General features: G+C 56.4%; 1 protein-coding gene across 1 annotated transcript; it reads left to right on the top strand.

Moving 5' to 3' along the window:
* Nucleotides 1–1,912: 1,912 nt before the first annotated feature.
* Nucleotides 1,913–21,575, top strand: PADI6 (peptidyl arginine deiminase 6). Its single transcript, XM_037045317.1, has 16 exons — nt 1,913–2,022; nt 2,736–2,919; nt 4,660–4,732; nt 7,069–7,136; nt 7,877–7,988; nt 8,759–8,884; nt 12,237–12,415; nt 12,662–12,765; nt 14,820–14,931; nt 16,002–16,109; nt 16,321–16,475; nt 17,247–17,403; nt 17,485–17,608; nt 18,699–18,769; nt 19,772–19,933; nt 21,135–21,575. The coding sequence occupies exons 1-16, from the start codon at nt 1,931–1,933 to the stop codon at nt 21,366–21,368; spliced, it is 2,061 nt and encodes a 686-aa protein (XP_036901212.1). The 5' UTR covers nt 1,913–1,930; the 3' UTR covers nt 21,369–21,575.
* The last annotated feature ends 33 nt before the right edge of the window (nt 21,576–21,608 follow it).

Here is a 21,608-nt window from a genome sequence, read left to right as displayed (position 1 = left end):
TGGCACTCAAGTACTGAAGAGGGAGCGGAGAACCTCCTACACCGCACAAGCACCCCGTGGAGCTGTGGGCCTGCCTCTGTAATATTGCTCTGTGTTTACAAACCTCTTGTTTTGGTTGGAGGGCCTCGTGGATGCCTACCGGGTTACCTTTTCGGGGGGGTGGAGGTGGTGGTGGAGATTGTTTAGTCATTGGCTGCACAAGAATTTATGGAGCATCTACTACGTCCAGGACTTTTGTGGGAGCTAGGGATTCAGTAGTGAACAGGACCCCCTCTGTAGACTCGTCCAAGTCCCTTTCATGCCCAGGGAAACCAAGGGTGCCCTACTCCACTCTGCTGTGCTCAGAAGGAGCCTTGGCACCAAGCAGGGCTCTCTGAGGGCTACCCTACAGCCCCCCTCTGGGGGGAGCTTCCCTACAGCCCCCCTCTGGCTGCCTGTGTGAGCAAGTGGGCGGGCAGGCGTGGGTGAGCCTTTGTGGGGCAAGCATCCACGTGGGGGGCTCCTCCTGCTCAATTTTGCCACTTTCAGCCCAACCAGAGGGGTTTCAGGGTCTCTTTGCCAACCCCCTGCTCTAAGACCCCTCAAAACAAAGCCACCCCGATAATTATGCTGTGTTCTTCAACCCCCCAAGGAGGCAGATTTTTACTTTTAGTCCCAAATTGAAGAAGCCCGACTAACTGAGCAGCCTTCAGGACCCAACTCACACCCACCACGCTGTTACACACAGATTACGCATCACAGGGTTGTATGTCAGGGCAAAAAACTGAAAACAGATGCTAATACATATGCATGATGGTGTGCCCCTGTGTGAAATACTATACAGCCACGAAAAGGGGAAGGCTTCTTTTTACATACTGATACAGAGGCCTCCTGTCTGAGTCATGCTATGAAGTGAACAAAACAAGGTAAGGTGTACTATGTAGCATACACTATCCTGTATGTAAAAATGAGGGGTGGATACACACACGTTTCCTTGGTCACACACAACATTTCTTTGGAAAGACAGGAAAAACAGAAGCCACTGACGGCCTCCAAGTAAGGGAACTGAGTGGGTGAGCGACAGGAGGGAGACTTTGTTTCAAGCCACTTTTGAACTTGGAACCATGTGACTATGGCAATATTCAAGCATAACCCTAACCCTCACTTAAATATGAAATAAACACCGTTTTCAGGGCAGCCAGTGAGTCCCTGGGGCTGGAGCAGGAGCTCCCACTGCTTTGCTCAGTGAGCTCAGCGGAGATGAGGAGCAGCTGGTGAACTCGGCTCAGCACGGGCTCCCCCTTCCATTGGACCAACACCTGCTGAGCCCCGCAGCGAGCTGGTGACTCAGCCTGGACCAGGAGCTCCCCCTAACCTGGAGCTGGCTTCCCAGGCCACACCCCACACTTGCCAGGCCTGGGATCTGCGACTTAAACAAGACTCCCTGGTCATTTTTGCAACCGCCGTAGCCTTGAGAACCACTTTGTAGGGCTCCCCTCATCGATTTCCAGGAAACACACCCCTAGAGCCGAGGCCCCAGAGTCCGGCGTGGCTACCACGTGCTGCCACCCTGAATGCCGCCCCACATGCCTCTGCAGACCTGCTGCTGACAGCTTCCAGCACTGTGAGCAGGTTGACCAGTCCCAGAGCCCCCCTTGTTCCCAGCTGAAGGCCAGAGGCCTAAGGAGCCAGCCCCTCACAGGCCTTGGGCCTGCGGGCAACAAGCTGCCTAATAAATTGTGACGAAGGGACTCTGGGCCCCACCTGCTTCTCTGCAACCTCCATGGAGAAAACCAGTTACACCTGGGCAGCTGCTGCAGGCTTCTTAACAAGGGGGCGGGCTGGAGAGACCCTGAGTGCATAAGAGGGGAGGGCAGAGGGGAGCCCTGGGGCTGGTTGAGGTGGTTGTTAGGAGAGGGTGGAGACCGTGGTCGGCTAGGAGGGCTGTGCCATGTCCCTCCAGAGTATCATCCGCCTGTCCCTGGACAGCCCTGTCCATGCGGTTTGTGTGCTGGGCGTGGAGTTCTGCTTGGATATCTGCGGGTGAGGAGCTGGGGGGCTCTACCCAGGCTCCCCTCCTGGAGCTGCCCCTGGGTTTTGTAGGAGTTGGGGGTTTTCTCCTTTCTCGGCATCTTATCTCGTTGTCCTGTCTTAGTTAAACTAGGAGCCAAGTTTGGGTCTCTAAGGGCTTCCCTGTTCTGATGCTAGGGGACTCTGACCCAATCCTATCTCTGCCCCTTGTGGCCTGGGGGCCTGGGAGGAAATGCTCTGCCCTCTCTCAGTCCCCTTACCTCCGGCAGGGGGTGAGGCTGGCTCTCAAGAGAGACACCTGTGAACTGGGAGAGGTGACACTCCTAAGGGGCCAGTGTCTTTCCTGGGGTCATAGCAGAGACCTCCCCTGGCCAAGGCCATGTCTCTTCTGCTCCAAGGACCCCTTGTGGCTCCTTTCTCCCTGGGAGTCAGGGGTTTACAAGTGAGATGCAGCTTTGGTGGTCTCTAGAGTGTGTGTGTGGGGGGGGAGGTGGGACCTGGGCTGAAGCTTGTCGGAGAGAGGACATAGGGGTCTTTGGAGTAGGGGAGGGTAAGAGTAAGGCTGGAGTTGTGTAGACCCCCCAAAACTGCCCTGGCCATAAATGGGGTGCCTCTGAACCCTAAGGAGAGGGGGTGGGAGTTCACCCCACCACCTCAGCTGCACTCCAGGTTGAGAAGGTAAGACCCTTGTGCCCTGAAGTCTGTCCCCGTTTTGGGCAAAGCAGGTGTGCCCCAAGGGAATGCAATTCCTTCACTGTGAGAGGCTCTCCGGGGATCTTGGTGGACATCTGCAGCGCAGACCAAGGCATAATCAACAAGGAGGCGGCCCCCCCCCAGCTGCCTCTGTCTGATCTCACTGGTGTGCTGGTGAAGATGACAGCCCCCACCCTTGCCCTCGACGAGGACAAGGTAGGCTGGGTTCAGGGGAGGGGTTGGTGTGAAGCTGGAGTAACACAACCCCAGGGTCTCCCTCCTCACAGCAGGCATTTCCTGAGCTGAAAAATTCAGTGCCCGGGGTTTTGCATGGCTACCTTTCACGCCTGCAACGCACCTGTGAGGGGGGCACTCGGTGACCCCGTTTTACAGATAAAGCAGTGGGGCACTGAGAGCAAGGGCCCTGCCCGGGTCCGTAACCAGCAGAACCGGGATTCCAGCTGGAACCTGTCTGTCTGTGCTTCTGACCATGATGCTGAGCTAGCTTCCAAACCAGTGGCTTGGGAAGGCTGCTGGCACAGCTTCCAGCAGCAGGATTCAAATGAGCTTTTTGGCAAAGGCTAGTCTCCTGGAGGTGGAGACCCTAATGAAGTTTAAGAGCTAAGGTGTATTAAACACATGCCGTGTACCTAGGTATCTTGTACACAGAGGTCGGCTTTGCCCCGTTTTACATTCGCCAAGGTAACTGGTGTAACTGGAGTTGGGGAGGACCCAGGATTTGAGCCCATGGCTGCACCCTGGCTCCTGGGCAAGCTGTCTCCATACTGGGCCACCTGTGGCAGGTGGTGATCGACTTCCCCTGGTGATGGAACAGGCTCGTGCTGGGCTAGGCATTGGCGGTGGTTCTGTGGTGGCGGCGGCGGCAGATCAATTAGAGGCACCAGGGTCTCTAACACTCAACACCTGGGCCACAGCCCTGCCAGTTAAGTCACCCCCTAGTGGGGGTTGGGGGGGTGGTCCTGACATCGACAGTTCCCAGGCTCCAGGCGACTCCGCTGGGAGGCTGAGCTTGAGACCCACAGATGAGGCCCATCTAGGCCCGGGGCGTCTATCAGCAGAAGCTACTGGTGTGGTCTGCTGGGAGGTGGCAGGGGGTTCACCTGGGATGGCAGGTGGGTGGTACACACCCAGGCTACGTGTGCCCTGGGCAGACACTGCCCCAGAGGCAGGCGATGGGCTAAGCCAGGAACTGCGTGTGGCCCAGCTGAGCCCAGATGGCCTGAGAAACAGTCTGCCCAGGGCTCAGCCTCCAGCCCTGCTGGGAGCGGCCTGGGGAGTGGGATGCTTGACCTTGGAGGACAAGAGCCTCCCTTTAGGAACAGGTAGTGGTCATACGCATGTAGCTGTGGCCCTGGTTAGTGTTTGGTTCTCTGGTTCGTGGTAAGGGCCTTGTGGTCAAGGCCAATGGCTAAAGGGCAAGTCTTCGTCTGGAAGTGGAGGCTAGCTTAAGACAGAGGAAAGACCGAGTTCCAATTCCAGTCTCCACCCCAGGTATCCCACTTCCTATTGAGTGTGTGGCTTAATCGATGGGAGGCCCCACTTCCCCCCTGCCCTCCTCATGGGGTAAGGGGTGAATCTCAGGAGGGCAGGTATAATTTAAATAAAGCTTGACCTCCAGGGTCAGGAAGCCTGGATCTCCAATCCCATGCTACCCCTTCCTGTCTGAAGGACATGGGCAAGTCCCTGGGGGTAGAGCCCACCTGGATGGGTTGCTATGAGACCTGAGCGTGGAAGTCTTTGGAGTGGTCGTGGCGTGTTAAACGGGTTTTTCTTCACCTAGTCTGAGTTGCAGCACAGAGCCCTGTACTGGCTTCCCAGCGAGATGTCAGGAGCTGTACTGTGAGACCAAGGTCAAGGGGCTGGACTTGGGTACATGGCCCAGGCCCTGCTCTTGCCCTTCACTGCTCCCATGGGTTCTGGGCGCTGTCTCCACAGGTTGTGGTCTCATACTATCAACCCAATAAGGAGGTACCTATGGCCACAGCTGAGCTCTACCTCATTGGCATCGGTGAGTGCTGCTCTACCCATGGAGGGAACACGGGGCTGGCAGAGGCCAGCGGAAGGGGCTCTCCCTGTGATAAGACACTTCCATGGGTCCTAGGGGAGTCACTCGGCACACCACCTCTCTCCCACCACCACCCCCGTTCTGAGAACAGAGGCCATTCAACATGCGTTCTCATCCTCTGCCCACCCGCCCGTGTCTGGTGCCAAGTGGCTGAGGGGTTGGGTTCAAAGTTAACTTCATCACTCAGGGTCCTTGTTCCTCATGCACAGGTCAGACATCCCTTCAGCAATTCTTACTGAGGGAGGACACCACTGGGCCTCCCCCTTCTCTCCCGAATTGGTCCAGAGCAAGCGATGATGCCTCTAAGTGCCTATTCTCTTAAATAAGCTGCACCATTTGTTCTCTTCAACCTCATTCTATATCATCCTCGAACTCACTGCCACCTTTCTGCTCCTTTGCAGCCAACTCTGCATCTCAATTTCTCCTCCCTTCCTCCTGAGCCTGCTCGGATCAGGACCCGCGCCCCTCCCCCGCAAAGCACTGCCCTTATCGGGGATCCAAGCAACTCCTACTTCACTTTGCCCAGGGGCCAGCTCTCTTCCTCTGCCCTTCATCAGTGTTGAACACACCTGGTGGTTTTTTTTTCTTAGTGTGTTTCACTGAACTACTCCAGGAACCCTGCACGCAGCTTCACCCCTGCCCAGCTGGCTGTCCCTTCTCCGATCCCTCTGCCGGATCCTTCCTGGAGCCCTGCAGCGGCTCAGGTGGCCCACCCTGTGGCTCTACAGACAGATGGCCCCCCAAACTCTCTAGCCAGCTGTCTCCTATTAACTTGGCTTGGCTGTCTGCCGACCCAATGCAACTGGAATGTCTACCCAACGTCTCAAGCTTTAACGTATCCCAAATTGGGCTGAGACTTGCTACCCTGAACACCTGTTTTTAATTACCTTCCTCATTACCATAGACGGTAGTCGACCCTTCTAGCCAACCAGGCATCACCCTTATTCTCCTTTTGGCCCGTGTTGGTCTGTGAACTTGGTGGTGGTGCTACCTTAAGTTTAGCTGGAATCCAGCTACTCTCCACTTGCAAGGCCCTTGGTCTGGTCTGAGCCACTATTCTCTTGCCTGGGTCACTGCGCAGGTCCCCCAGTGGGGTCCCCCACTCCATTCTTACCCTTCTATGTGTCCAGTCTTAATTCGGCCCCCAGAGCGGCACACCTGGAAAAGCATGTTGGGTAATGTCTCCTTGTATTGAAGCCCCCCACCACCGACTGCTTGTTTCCTCGGATTAAAGCCAGGGTCACAGGTATCCACAGAGCCTACCTGAGCTGGCCGATGCGACCTCTAACCTGTGCCCTATTTCTCTTCCCCCTGCTCATTCTGCTCTTGACACACTGGTGTCTTTGACCCTTGAACTTTCCACCTCGGCCTTTCTACTTCAGTTTCTACTTGATTTGCTCTTAACTCCAGATATTAACATGGATCAATTTCTGGCCTCCTCCCAGTCTCAGTTCACATTTCAACTTGGAAGACCTCTCTGGTTGCTTCAAACTGAGACAACCCGCTCTGTCCCTTCCTTGTTTCCACAGCACTTTTACCATCAGACGTGTGTGTTATTCTCTTCATCTCCTGCCACGTGTGTGCAAGCACACGTGCGCACGCCTTTACACTTGAAGGCAGGGCTTGTCTCGCACTCGGTTGGCTGTACCCCTAGGGCCTAGAACCATGCCTGGTTTGTAGCAGGCAACAGATCATGAGCATCTGTGCCAGGTGCCAAGTATTCAGCAGCAACCAAGGCCCGTTCCCTTGGCCTTGACATTCCAGTTGAGAAACAGCATGTCAAACGCCATGAATGAGAAAGCCACCCAGCCGGTCATTATGCGGTGGGGAGGAGTAGGAAGTGAAATGTGTCAACAACAGACAGAGCCTCTGTGGTGGTCCCCTGGCAGACCCTGGGCCCATAACCTCTAACGGGGCTTGCAATTGCTAGATGTTGAGCCCTCCCTGTGTCTTAGCATGCCAGGAGCTTTCCAGAGGCTGGGGAGAGTAAGCCTTTCCAGGTAAGTATCAGCATCAGGCACAAAGGGGCATCACGGCCTCGGGGGACTTGTTTTATGAGGCCCAAGAGGCTGGGGAGACATGTAGATGCTTGGGCCTCTCCAGGCTGGCTTATGAGCAGCGGTCTGCCTCTGGCGACCTTTTCCAGCCGAGCCGACAGCAAGCCGAAAGGCTGGAGGGCCCGACACCAGCTTTGGGCGGCCCTGGGGGATTAGCTGGCAACAGCTCCGAGGCTCCATCCTGCAGGCCCAGGGGGCTGAGACCTCTTCCTCCCGTTGCAGCCGTCTCCCTGGATGTGGACATCCACCGCAATGGAAAAATCGAGATGGCAGTTGACAAGTGGGCTAAGGTGAGGCTGCCCGGGGAAGGGTGCCGACCTGGGGACCCTGAGCCAGACCAGGCCAACGGCCTCTCTACTTGACTTTCATCGTGTCAAATCGCGGCAGCACACATCAGAGCTGATGGGGTCAGTTTCTGGTTGAAGAAAACCAACCAAACAAAAACAACCAGCTTTGACTGGTGTGGCTCAGTGGTGTGGGCATCGTCGTCCTGCAAACTGAAAGTTCGCCGGTTCGATTCCTGGTCAGGCCCATCCCTGGGTTGTGGGCCATGTCCTCAGCTGGGGGCCTGGGAGAGGCGGCTGATCAATGTTTCTCTTGAGTATCCTTGTTTTCTCCATCTTTCTCCCTCTTTCCTTCTTTCCCTCTTCCCAAAAATCTTAAGAGCTAGAATGTCTGGAGACACTAGGTTCACACCCTAGCCTGCTGGTAGAGCCAACCAGAGCAGGGGGCCGGGTTAGCGGCCCCTTCAGATAGAACATGTCTCCTCCATTTGGCTTCAGTCCCTATTCCTCTGACACCAGGTAGGAAGCTGGTGGCCCATCCCCAGGTGTTTTTCCCTTTCTTCTTGGCCTATTTTCCTGCTGTCACCTTCCAGTTCCTGTAAGGCACCTGAGCTGGCAGGTTCTGACCTGGAGGCTCCTATCACCTCGAAGAGGAGGTTCGGCTCTGCCCCGATTCGGGGCAGCATCTGGGAAGCAGAGCATTTGCCCGACATCTTCCGGAACCACCATTCTTGTCCTCTTTGCAGAAGACCTGGGTCTGGGGCCCCAACGGCTGGGGTGCCATCGTGCTTGTGAACACCAATCCTGAGGACATGGGCCAGACGAAAGACAAGACCTTGAGGGAATTCTCTGCAGAGGGTGAGAAAAAAGTGGCCACTGCCTGGGACCATTGCCGCCTGTCCCCCTTGGCCCCTGCCTTACCCTGCAGCTTCACCAACCTACCCCTCAGCCAACAGCTTCCAGGCTGATGTCTCCAGGCTGGGCCAATCGAGTCTCATTGACTTGAAGCTTGTAAGTAGGAAGAAAGAGGCCCCATGGCCCCAAGGAGAAGAACATGAGATCTGAAGTCAGGTAACAAACTGTTACTTCCTGGCTATGAACTTGACCGTGTTCACTTAGCCTCCTTGCTCTTGTTTTGCCCTCTGTAAAATGGGCCTGATATAGTTGGCCTCACAGGGTAGGTGAGAAGAATAAATGGAGACACAGATAGGTGGGACCCCCGCTAAAAACCCTCTGTAGTCTGGGATGGGACCCTGACTGTCCCGGGCAAAAACAGTCTTGGATCTGGTCCTGATATGTGGTCAGGACCTCAGTTCTAGGTCTCTGCAGCAGGACAGGTGTCCCTGTTCACACCAAGACTGGAGGGAAACTCTCACTGCACTGCCCACGCCAGGCCCTGTTCTAGGTATTTGCGGGCTATTATGAGCGGGGGCGGTCAATACCACCCTCACTCAAAATGGGCCTGAGGATTGCGAGTTGCCTGTGGCCAACTGTGTAGGGAGCAAAGCTTGATGCAAACCAGGGCAGCCTGGGCAGCGCAGAAGGCAGAAGAGTCCAGCACGCAGGCCCCCTACCCCTGGAGCACCGGCCTCCAGAGGCCCTGAACCTTGGCCTTGTCTCTTGCCTAGAAATAAAGAATCTGTCCCCGATGATAGTGACCCTTCAAGGGCCCAGCCACATCTTGAGGAAGCACTGGCTGATTCTCCACACCTCCAAGGGAGAGGCGAAGAGGGTGAGGGTCTATCAGCTCCAAGGTGAGTGGTCTGGCAACAGCTCTGCTTTGTCTTCTTGGGCGAGGTACGGCCACACCCACACCTGGCAGGGTCCCCTCAGAAAGCTGCTGGGGACCTGGAGAAGCTGGTCAGGCTCTGGTGGGTCTGGATTCACATCCCTAAGAGTGTCTGGCTGCCACCGTCACCAAAAACTGCACACATGGGTGAGTCCCTGAGCCTCCAGGCCACCTTCCCTGGGGAGGCAGAGCTGAGGGTGCCTATCCTGAAGGAACTTCTGTATCTGCAAGAGAAGACATGCACAGTAACTAAAACAATAGCTCCTGCCTTACACAGATTAGGTAATGCCTCCTCCCAATTACTCCTGTCAGAAGAGTAATCCACCTTCATTCCGGAACTGGGACACCGCTATGTTAAGTTTCTGGAGTTCAGAGGCCAAGAAGCCAGTAGCTGCGGTGCCGGGGTGTCCACCTCAGGTCCTACGCCACGTTCAGTCCCTATCCGCCTGGCAGGCAGGTGCCATGTCCCTATTCTATCAAGGTGTGAGGGCTGTTGGGTTAGAAAGTGGGCTTGTCCAACTCCAGCGAATAGCCTTGAATGAACAAGTCTTCTGACGTCGCTGAACAGATTTAGCACCCAGGGCCTCTGCAATCCTGACACTGAGACTCAACTCTTTCTTTCCGGAGGCACACGTCAGTTTGTCACCTTGTTCTAAAAGCCATGTTCAGCTTCAGCTGGGCATTTGGCGACGCCTGTGGTTTATGCCGGCCCAGCTCTGTGTCCTGCGTGGGAACACACGCCTCTGGGTGCTTTCTCGGCTGGCTCCCACTGCATCTCCTCTGCAGACCAGAGGTCACAGCTGGACTTGGCAGTGACCTGGGACTAGACAGAAGACGTAGCCCAGGTTGTAGGTGGCCCCTCTACTTATGGACTAGGAGGGAGCCTTAGAAACCTGTGGGTCATGGCCTTGTTCAGGCCGTGAGGGCTGCTGTGGCCCCTGAGGTCCACCAAGAAGTACAGACAAGCGGGCTAAGCCGGGCAGTCCCTGGAGACTGCTCAGGAGGCCAGTAAACCCTGTGACTAAAGGTGCTCCGCTTTGTCATGTATGGATCAAGCCACCCACCCTTGTTTGGCTTGGTTTTGTTTTGTTCTCACCTGAGGACATGCTCATTGATTTTTTCGGGGGCGGGGGGAGAGGAAAATATCAACGTGGGAGAGAGACATCCATCAATTGCCTCTTATACACATCCCGACCAGGGACTGAACCTTCAACCCAGTCATGTGCCCTCATCAGGAATCGAACCTGCAACCTTTGTTTATGGGACGATGCTCCATCCAAAAGTACCACACTGGCCAGGGCTTTTATTTTTTTTAACTTAAAATTTTTTTGAAGGCTGAGATACATAGCCCAATATGTTTTAACGAGCCCTCCAAGGGATTCAGAATCTCAAGTGTGAGAACCACTGGTCTAAGATATAGTAAAGGAGGCTAAGAAGAAGCTTCCAGAGAAATAGGCATCCGGAGCATAAGGTTCCAGGCACGGTCGGAAAAGAAAGCCTTTGCAGAGGCAGCAGCCGTCACTGACGGCAGACGCATCAGACCGGTGGTCACGTCTTGCTTTCAAAGCGAGTCATTAGCGAGTCTGAGAACAGCGGGGATGAAAGCCGGGCTGAGGTGGGCAGGTGCAGTGAGTATGGACCGTGGCGGGAACTGTCCACAGAGGGAAACGTAAGAAGGATAAGGACTGAGGGGGCAGGTAAGGGGGGACCGTATGCGAAGGTGGCGGAACACAGCACATGTGTGTGCAGAGGGGACCCACCTGGGGAGGTGGGGAAAGACCTGGGAGAAAGCTGCAGGAAGGAGCTCACGTGCTCGGTTGAGGACACTGGAAGTGGGCGTTAACAAGCATGAACGAAAAGATAGTGTCAGAGGGAAGGTCCCCCAGAGGGCTGAGTGCGGAAGAACTGAGATGGCTGGGTAAGGGGCTTGTAGCAGGTGGTCTTGGGACCCTGTTGCCCCCACCACTCCCTGGTGAATCAGCTTCAGGTGGAGCACCTATGGGGAGCCCAGTGCCCCGGCACAGTTGAAGGTGCTGGGTCCGCAGCAGCTCGAGGGGGCCAAGTGGTGATCAGCCGCGATTCAGTCTGTGGAGTTGGGAGCCCACAGGGCACCAAGCTGCAACGTCAGCAGTGAGTCAAAAGGGCTGTGTCTCTGGGGTGGGGGTGGGGGCCTTGCAAGGTCCTGGCGGGAGCCTTGTCTTGTCCAGTCTGACCCCCTTGAGGCCTGGCCCAGGGCCAGTGGAGAAGCTCCCAGGGGCATCCCCAGCCAGCCCAGCCTCTACACAGCCAGCAGCAGCAAGAGGACTGAGGCCAAGCCTGCGGCCAGCACCCCTGTACCTTTAAGAAGGTTTTTCTGCAGAATTGCCAGTAGCTAGAGTCCCTCTGGAGGGACAAGCCCCCACCTAGGCCATTGTGGAACTGCAGACCAGAGCCAGGAGGTCAGTGAACCCGGGCCTGTGCCCTAGGAACAGCTGTGGCCTCAGCAGCCACCTACTGGCATGTTAAGGGAACTGGAGACCAAGGCAGTGGGCACCTGCTATGCATGATATATGAGGAGGATGCAGTGCCCAGACCCTTCAAGGCCTCAGTGGCCAAGGTCAACCTACAGTGAGGTTTCCCCAAACTGGAATCCATCCAGAGGCTTTAAGCTAGAGCAGTTGTCATCGGGGCTCCGGCTGTCACACTGGGGGTAGTGGGTGAGAAGGGTGGGGACTAGGGCAGGAAGACCACCCAGGTTGGTGGCCCTGGGCCATGGCGATCTCCAGAGATGGAGAACGGATGAATTTGGGGTCAAATTAACCAGAGACAACTACATGTGGTCGACTTCCCTCTGTTGGCCTCTGTGCGTGGTTTTATATTTTGCCATCTAAAGCTGCAACAACGTGGGCTTGACCCACGTGGTAGGAAGCTTCTCACCTTCAGAAACCCTGAACGGAGCCTGTTCCACCCAGGAGATAGCTGTCGTCGACACTTCCCAGGGCTTAGTGAGGCAGGGTTGGACCCCTTGGGCGAGGCCGCCAAGTCCCCTTTTGAGCATCATTTCTCACCTTGCAGGCTTTTCATGACCTTCTGCCCAAAGGTGGTCAGTGTATAGCCCACCATGGGTCTTCACCCTAGACTGCGTGCTTTGAGGGCAGCCATTTGTATCTGAGTCCAAACAGGCCTTTGTCCTAAACACTAGAGACACAGGGACAGAAAAGCCGGCTGGGCTCCTGCTGTCCTGGAACTCTCCGCCAGGCTTCCAATGTGAGAAAGGAGCCAGTAGCCTGGGCCATTGGCTGTGGTCACTGCTGGCCTGTCCATTCTCTCCTTCCTAGCAAACACCTCCAGCACCTTTGAGATGGTAGTGGGTCCAGACCAGCACCTGCACACCATGCGCGACCTGAATAGCAGCTTTCAGGAGACCTTCTACGTGGAGGCCACAGAGTTCCCATCTGCCAACTTCTCTGGCCTGATCTCCTTCTCTCTCTCCCTGGTGGAAAAGTCTGATGACCTGGTAAGTCCCCGAGAAGACACGCCCCTCTTGGAGCAGGGAATGTATGGGGAGGGACATCCCTCTTGGCTGGGTGGAGGGGAGAGGGGAGAACACAGCTTGGTGGGTGGAGCTGGGGTTTCCTGCTACCTTTGGAGGAAAGAGTAGCAGAGGACAGGTGGCCTGGGCCAAGCAGCTGGAGACCTGGGGGACAGGGAAGAGGGTAGATGTGGAGCCAGGTCACCAGCTGGACTGTGTTTTCTGTCGCAGTCAATTCCAGACATCGTGGTATACAAGGACACGGTGGTGTTCCGGGTGGCTCCTTGCATCTTTACCCCAACCACCCAGATGCCTCTAGAGGTCTACCTGTGCAGGTAAGAACACGTCAGTCTGCCTGCGCCAGGCCGCTCCCATACCTAGTACCCCCTTCCGTCTGTCTGTGGGCGCTTGAGTAATGAGGATGAGACTTCTCATCAGGAGAGTGAAATGCTTCCACCTGAGCTGCCTCATCCCCAAGACAGTCATCAGCACGAGTCTGAACGCCTACCAAGTGAGGGACAGAGCGGTGAATGCAAGGTTCCGCCCCTGGTCCTATGGGGAGACTAACAAGTAAACAACGTGCTCTCAGTCAGTATCAGATGCCATAGAGCAAAAGGTAGAAGACATGGTGGGGACAAGAGTGTGTCCTGGGGACAGCAAGGAGGCCTGTAGAGCTAGAACAAAGCAGGTGACAGGAGGTGAGGGGAGGGGAAGATGAGGGCGGGGCCAAGGCCAGCAGGGCCTTGGGGACCCCCCGTGCGATAGGGCACAGCCTCGGGGCTGCAACAGACCCCACTACAGTGGTTTCAAGTTAACCAGTGCTAAGCACCTGTTTGAGCTGACAGCTTGGAGAAAAGCCCATGGCGACTGGTCTGTCTTCAGCAACTTGAGTTCTAGGGAAGCATAAATGCAGAACCAGGTCTGACCAGGGTTGGAGGCTTACCTGGCAAATAAACCCAGGTCGGTGCTGGGCAGAGGTGTAATGATTACAGACTCAAAGCCGGGTAAGAAGGAAGGGGAAGAAGCAGGGGGGTGAGAATGAGAACAGTCGAGGGCCAGAGGTCCCTGTGAGGTCAAGCTGCTAGCCCAGCAACGAGACGGGGCGAGCAGGGAAGATAGAGTTGATGGAGCTGGACGTTAGGTCAAGACCTTGGAAGGGGGTGTGTGACTGGTGGGAGCGGAGGCTGGGGCGGGGTAGATAATGAGGTCTGTCAAGTCAAAGACTGAAGAGGCCTTGATAACCGGGATGCAGCAACACATGGCAAGGAGGAACCCCTCCCCCAGGCCCATGGGGCACCAAACAAAAAGAACCCTTCCACAGGAGGGCGGCTAGGGTTGGAGGGTCCTCGGGAATGCCAGGTTTTAGAATGAGACCATCAAGGGAAGGGCTCCAGGACTTTTGCTGATAACACACATGCAGACACCACCTCTCGCTACTTTGTCTTTTGTATCTGGAGACAACTCTCAGGAGGCACCTGGGGGAAGCCAGGTCTTCTGGGGGCCTCCCACAGCGGTGGTCTGCAGGCACAGCTTGACCTGGCTTAGTCACAGAAGGCCAAGATACCCAGCACCCACCCCCAAGACTGTTCTAGACCTTGTCAGGGTGGTCAGCTCCCTGTAGGCCGGCAGACCTGAGAAACAGTGTTTTTGGAACAGGAGCGATGACTGGCCACGCAAGTTTTATACCAGGAACGGGATTAGAAAGACCCATTTTGACCCTTCCCGATAGTGTGGCCTTGCTGGTATGCAGCTCACGAGGATCTGTTTATGAGACGGGTGGTCATCTTATACAGCCTCCCACACCACTGTTTATCTGCAAGGAACAGATGCCCAGCGTGGACTGGCAGGACGGTGCCCAGAGTGCCGTGCACCTTGGCACTGAGATCCTGGGCTTCAGGCCCTGACTCCTGCTACCCATACAAATATGGCAGCTGTGGTGGCCAGCTCACAGGGACTCCTAAGGTTCTGACTTCTCTGGGGAAAAGGCAACCACCTTGGGGAGAGAAGAGCCCGCCCTCTGGGCAGACCGAGGCAGGAGAGCCTGGGGTAGCCCCCAGACTGCCTGGGGCAGGGGGGGAAGGAGCTTGTAGAGAGTGACTGTGGGATAAGGACAGAGGAGGGTCCTGGGCCACCAGAGTGGGGACTGATATGGGTAGTTCTTGACCAGACCCTGCCACGAGCTAAGCTGAATGATGCTGGGCAAGACAAGCTGAGCTGCCAGCTTATGCTCCATGAGGTGGGGGGGACAGCCACTCTGCTTATCCATGGGTGGGGACATGATCTGGACCAGAAAGAGGTATCCCTTTCCCCTGGGACAGCAAGGTCATGACCCAGGGGCCGGGGGGCAGCCTTGAAGGCCTTCCCAGAGCTGGCTTATCTCCCTCGACAGAGAGCTGCAGGTCCAGGGTTTTGTGGACACGGTGACGGAGCTCAGCGAGAAGAATAGCTGCCAGGTGGCGTCTGTCTACGAGGACCCCAGCCGCCTGGGCAGGTGGCTCCAGGTAACACCCCACCTGGGGAACCCTGCGAGGGAGGGAGGCGCGGGGGAGATTCCGATGGCAGCCCATACGACAAATATCTCAGGCTTCTGTTGGACCTTCCCAGCAAGGTGCAAGCCTACCCAGAGGCATCTTTATCTTTAGAACCTCAGTGGAGGCTCAGGTGAAATGACTTGCCCAAGTCACAGCCACTAAGGAATACAGAGCTTAGAGTCCAGCTTCTCCTAACTCAGGGCTCATGTGCGGTCAAGACTACAGAACACCTGCCCTTGACCCCCAAGCACCTAAAGGGTCTGGCACTCTCAGCTGCAGGGTCCTGTCTGAGCCTGGCAGAGCAGGAATTCCTCCTGGTGCGCTGTTCTCCACGAGGAGCTGAGTGACCAGCCCCGTTCTATCAGAAGAGCAGGACCCCACTGCTGTGCAGATGAGATGTGGCAGAGCGACTAGGCCCCACTAAGGGGGTTGGGAGACCAGGAATATCTTCAGACTCAGGAAACAGAACTGGCCTTGTGAAGGTTGGGCTTGCAGGGCAGACTAGGAGCAGGAGCCCTCCGGGCCAGAGGAGCGGCTGACTGAAGACCATAACGGGGTTCACCCTTGGGAGACTGCAGAAATGGGCTGGGCAGCTGGGTCAGAGCGAAGAGGTCAGATGCAGGTAATGCTGGGTCACGTACCGGGGCCCTCTCAAGCTGAGGTGAGGAGCAGAAACACATCCGGACCAAGACGGGATGATGTCAGACAGCACGAATCAGGGCTGTGAGCGTTCTGACTCAGGGCTGAAAAGACCCCTCCAGCTGAGAGAAAGAGATCAGGTCTTAGGATAAGAATAGGAGAGAAGGCAATCGGAGGGCATGGTAGTAACTTAGGGAAGAGACCACGGTGGCTCTCCCACGTGGCTTCTAGGTGAGACCGAAAGGAAGACATGTTCCCATTGCCACCCAACCCCCGCCCTGCTCTGGAGGTGGCCTGGGTACAGGGGACACTGTGCTTGGCCAGCCAGATGGACGCGGGCAGGAAAGCACCTGCAGTAAGCACTCATCACAGCTCACCTTCCTGTCCCCTGTCCCCTCCAGGACGAGATGGCCTTCTGCTACACCCAGGCTCCCCACAAGACTGTGTCCCTGGTCCTCGACACCCCTCGGCTCGACAACCTCAACGATTTACCCATGAAATACTCACTGGTGTGGGGCTCGGTTTGGCTGATCTGAATTCGGTCTGACCTCCCAGGCCTGGTGCCTGTCTGGAAGTGATGGGGCGCCAAGGGGCGGGGGAGGGCCCAGGTGGCCCCGGGGGGCAGGGGGCATGGGAGTCTGAGAGTCTGAATTATGAGTGTGACTGGGGCTTAAATCCTATTCCTCCTAACACCCCCGCCCTGGCTGGGTCTGCTTCCAGAGCCCAGGGGTTGGCTACGTGATCCGGAACACCAAGGACCACAGTGTAGCCAGCCTGGATTCCATTGGGAACGTGATGGTGTCCCCGCCTGTCAAGTTCAAAGGGAGAGAGTATCCTCTAGGCAGGATCCTCATTGGCAGCAGCTTTTACCCCAGGTGAGGCAAGAGGTCTGGCGGTGGGTGGCCAGGTGTCCTAAAACTAAAAGGAACCCTGGTAGGTCACCCAGTTGTACCTGACTCCCCTGCAACTCAGCAGGCCACCTGCCTGGGCCGTACCTTAAACTCTCAGGTAAGGATATTTGAGTCTGCAATTCACAAAGGAAACTAAAGGGAGAAACAGATATTCTGAGTGGTGATTCCAGGGTTTAAATGGAAGCATGCCGAACTCAGTGGGCCTGTTGATCCAACAGGATGTCATTCCCACAAGATGTGGATTTCCAGGTGGCCTCCCTCAAAGCTACACCACTTCTTGGTGGCCATTAATCTAAAGCCAGGAAATACTGAGGCCAAGATCCAGTCTTTTTTTTTAGAATCTCTTGGCTCAGTGCTGAATTGGACCCAAGTAAGGATTTTTTAAAAAGATTTTTATTTTCAGAGACGGGGGAAGGGAGGGAAATATCAATAACTAGTTGCCCCTTGCATGCACCCTGACCTGGGGCCTTAACTCGCAACCCAGGCATGTGCCCTGACTGGGAATCGAACCAGTGACCTTTCACTTTGTGGGGCAACGTTCCAACCAACTGAGCCGTACCAGCCAGGGCATGTAAGGGATTCTTACTAGCCACCCCACCCCTGTGGGCTGTCACTGGAGCCTGATGAGTGGTTAGAGTGGCTGGTCACCTGAAGGTAGCCTGGCACTCAGCGAGGGGTTGGTGGCCAACCAGGGCCATGCTGGCTCAAGGGCTGTTCCTTCTCTCTTCCCTTTAGCCTGGAGGGCCGGGACATGAGTAAGGACCTGCGTCGCTTCCTTTATGCCCAGCAAGTCCAGGCCCCGGTGGAGATCTTCTCAGACTGGCTGATGACCGGCCACGCAGACGAGTTCATGTGCTTCCTCCCCGCACCGGTTAAGAGCGAGAACGAAAAGGTCTGTGTTGGGGACTGCAGAGGGCGTCTCCCGCCTTCTTTTAGAGACCCTTAGAGGTCTGACCCTAGCTCCGTCTCCCAGGGCTTCTGGCTGCTCCTGGCCAGCCCCAGCTCCTGCTACAGACTCTTCCAGGAGAAGCAGAAGGAGGGCTATGGAGACATGCCTCTGTTTGAAGAAGTCAGGGAGGATCAGCTCCTTTCTAACGGTAAGGGGACCACGCAGCTACAGAGCAGAGGCCCATCCCCTCCTCCCCATGCATCCGTTTCAGAGAGTCATTTTACTGTCGTTCCTGAAAGAAAGGGTCCTAGGGAGACATAAAAGCATAACATGTACCCTGTCAGAACATCTTCTTCCAGTTCTGGGCTATTCTGGGGGTGCTGGGACAGCACAGGCAGATCAGAAGTTCTGGGATGGCTCAGGCTGCCAGAACGTGTGAAGGGGACTCAGCCAGCATGCGATGGCTCTTGTGGGGAGGGGGAGGGCCAGAAGCTAGCACTAGTCTCCAGAACTACTTAGGGAATGTTGGATTAAGCACCCTGGGGCTTGGGGTCCAGGGGTCTCCAGTCACCCTTAGGGAGAACAGAGCAGACTGGAGGGGGTTGTGTAGCTGGTGCCGTGGTTCTTCCAGACACGTGGGAGCCCTGGCAGCGGGTGGCAGGTGGCGGGGAGTCCTGTAGGCCCTCGCTGTTCAGCGTGTGGTCCGAAGGCCACCTGGGAGCCTGTTAACAAAGGCAGAATTTCTGCCCTACCCCAGAACTCCTCAACCAACTTCTGGGATGGGGTCCAGAAGTCTCCTGATCCCAGGAGCACTAAGGAAAGTGACATTTACTGAGCATGAACCACGTGCCATGTGTGACACTTGGTGTTACCTCAGCTGAACTGTTCGAAAGACAAGGCAACTGAGGAGCAAAGTTAAGTAACTTGGTCAAGGTCACAGGTAGCAGGTAGCCCGGTTGTACAGGTCGGAGAATGCATGGAGGCGTGCAGGTCAGAGGTGGGTGGGGCTGACACCACCTGCGGGACCTGCTGTAAGCTGCCTCCCAAGCAGGGACTCTCCATCCTACTAGGGACAGAGTGGCTAGGACAAGTCCTGCCTGGCCTTTCATGGCCCCTGTTCAGTCCCTAGAGGTGACATTTGACCTAGGTGGGTCCCTAGAGACTAGCCAGGTCACCCACCCTAGTCACTGGCCTAAGAATACACCTATTTGGCTGTGCCCGGGGCTTGAGTCTGGCCAGCCTTGGACAACGCTGCCTGACCCCTGGCCTTACATGCCTGCCTGCCTGCCTTCCTCCAGGGAGGGAGACTAGCACTATCAATGAACTTCTGGATGATGAAGACCTAAGAAGTCAGAATGACTATGTGGAGGTAGGGGCCGAGAATGTGGGGGACCTTCTCCAGAAAGTGGGGGAGGTGATGACAATCTAGATGAGTTCCTAATTGAGCAACTACTGTAGCCCAAGCAGCATGCAAGACACATGACTATAGTCCTCCAAATAACCCTGTGATGCCACACACACCCGTGTGTGATAGGCAGGCTCGGAGTCAAGTCACTAGTCTAAGCCGATGACTTGGAGTCCTGGGTTTGAACCTGTGGGACCACCACGTTCATGCATCACTCACGGGGTCGGACCAGAAAACAGGGCTGGAGCTCAGCAGCCTCTGGGAGGGGGGACCCCACCCCTGACCTAAGAAGCCAAGTACCTGAGAGGAACAGACCAGGGCCTTCTTGATGCTTGGGCCCATCGGCTCGGTGTCCAGAATCCAGCACCTCCAATGTCTGCAAATGTGGGGTGCGGGCTGTGGGAAGTATAGGAGCTCCCCGAAGAGCTTACCTGACTTCTGGAAGTCAGGTAAGACCCGGAGGAGGGTGGAGTTGCCTGGGGTCACACGGTTGGCACAGAACTGCTTTGTCCTCCGGGTCTCTCTGGCTCCCAGCCAAGGCACATCCAGTGCCACAGCACCCTGGTACCCTGACCTTTGCCAAAGCAGGGAAGGCTTCTTGGCACAGCAGGGTGGGTACTGGCCAGGTCTGGTGTCAAAACAACCCTGGACAGTGTCCTGGGCAAAGGGGTTGTGCCCTGTGTCAGACCAGAGAGATGCTCGGGCACTGGGCATCACCCGACCTGAGCAGGAAAGTGCCCAAGTAGGGACCACTCCTCCCGTCCCTTGGGAGGGAAGCAGTTTCCTGGCCCCCCTAGCCCCCCTGGTCCCTTGGTCCCTCTGTCCCTGCCCAGGTCCCTCACCCCAGCCAGGATTGAGGGCCGAAGAGGGACCCAAGCTCCAGTAGAATGAGGGCTAGTAGCTGCTGCAGGCCACCGCCCTCCACACCCGTGAACTCACGGCTGCCCTGGCCCACCTGCCCCACAGAAGTGCATTAACCTGAACCGACAAATCCTGAGGTGGGAGCTGGGCCTGCAGGACAGCGACATCATTGACATCCCCCAGCTCTTCTGCCTGGAACAGCTGACGAATGTCTCCTCGAGCGAGCAGCCTGAGAAACACTATGCCAGGCCTTACTTCCCCAATATGGTGAGAGGCTCGAGGGTGGGTGGGGCGGGCGGGCTGGCGGGCTGTCTGTCCCCTTGGTGGAGCTGGGGGTGGGGAACCATTCAGCCAATGGGACATACACAGTGCCAGACTAGGGGGTTGGGGGGGGTGTGGTGGTGCAGAGCAGGCAATGGCCTCTGAGAGGAAGTGGAGGGAGGAGCCCTTTCCCCGCGGAGCAGTGTGCAGGACCCAGGCTGAGGGGCTTGCCAAGCAGGGCCCATGGGCTGGGCCCTGGGGAAGTCACCATGCAGCCCAGCTCAGAGACTGGGATGCTTTGCTACCACCAGTGTCAAGGTGGCCAAGCCACCTGCTGGCTGAGACGGTGGGCAAGGTCCCCAAGGCAGGACTTTCCACAGAGCCTGGGAGCAGGGCAGCATCTGAAATGGGGACGTGCTCATACTCATAGGGGCAGTTTCTGTGTAGACAGAAGTTGGGGCGTGTGACCCGAGCCTACCCGACTCTGGCCCATGTCTTACCTTTCTTGCACACGGGGACCCACCACACAGCCACTTAGCATGAATTCTGACACTTGAGCTCAGCAGTTTCCCAAACACCAGCACACCTCTTCCCCGAGGCGCAGGGACGCAGGCCCTGCATTCACCAACCACGCCTGGGCACCTGCTGGCTTTACCAGACCCACGTGGCCCTCTGGGCACAAAGCAGGAGCCTGCATAGGCCCTGGGAGCAGGTGTGCAGGGGAGGGGCATGATGGGAATTGCTGTAAGGAAGAGATGCTGGTGTTGAGATGTAAAAAATGGACAGTCAGCTGACAAAGCTAGGTGCGGGGGAACACATTGGAGCACAGGTAGGCAAGGTCATTGAAGAACAGGACTTAAGGCCAGAATGAGAAACGCAGGAGAGGAAGGAACCAGGGAAGCTGGCAAAGCCAGGACTTGGCCAGGCAAGCTTTTAGTTTTGCTATCGAATCACGTGGGGGGTGAGGCCATTGGAGGCTTAAGCAGGAGTGAGTTGGATTTGCCAGGACTGACTAGTAATGTCTGCATGAACGCAGACCCGGGGAAGTGCTGGTATGTGCGGGGTCTTTCTGGTCCAGTCCAGCCAGAGGCAGCTGGGTTTTCCTTTGCATTGCGCAAACCGAATGGGACTTCTAACCCAGATGGACAGGGCCTTTCTTCCGCGGCTCCAGCCTGGACAGGCCTTGCCCACTCTGTCTCTCCGACAGCTGCAGTTGGTAGTGATGGGCAAGAACCTGGGCATCCCCAAGCCTTTTGGGCCCCAGATCAAGGGCACCTGCTGCCTGGAGAAGAGAGTGTGCCAGTTGCTGGAGCCCCTGGGCTTCCAATGCACCTTCATTAACGACTTTGACTGCTACCTGACTGAGATCGGAGACTTCTGCGCCTGTGCCAACATCCGCCGGGTGCCCTTTGCCTACAAATGGTGGAGGATGGTGCCTTAGGCCCAGGCCCAGCACAAATGGCTGTCACTGTGCCCTTGCCCTGCTCGGCCAGGGGAGGGCTGGAGAGTTGAGACACCATGTCCCTTCCATATCCTGTTCCCCTGTCCCTCAGAATCCAGTGGGGCGGCAAAGGCTGCCAGACTGAACCCCCTGCAGAGAGATGGAAACAGCCTTCAGCTGAGAAGTGGGTATTAAAGCTCTGGCTGTTCTGAGTGCATCTTGGCAGTGGCCACTTTGTTT

This window comes from Sturnira hondurensis, unplaced genomic scaffold (genome assembly GCF_014824575.4).
Source record: "Sturnira hondurensis isolate 20B ecotype Veracruz unplaced genomic scaffold, ASM1482457v3 Scaffold0004257, whole genome shotgun sequence".
NCBI lineage: Eukaryota > Metazoa > Chordata > Mammalia > Chiroptera > Phyllostomidae > Sturnira > Sturnira hondurensis.
This window is presented reverse-complemented; position numbering and strand designations above follow the sequence as displayed.

Excerpts from the sequence above, each read along its gene's own strand:
- PADI6 (XM_037045317.1), top strand. The coding sequence starts at position 1,931 with ATGTCCCTCCAGAGTATCATCCGCCTGTCCCTGGACAGCCCTGTCCAT. Across the intron at positions 14,932-16,001 it reads GCCTGGGCAGGTGGCTCCAG|GACGAGATGGCCTTCTGCTA; the intron begins GTAACACCCCAC and ends TGTCCCCTCCAG. Across the intron at positions 18,770-19,771 it reads GTCAGAATGACTATGTGGAG|AAGTGCATTAACCTGAACCG; the intron begins GTAGGGGCCGAG and ends CCTGCCCCACAG.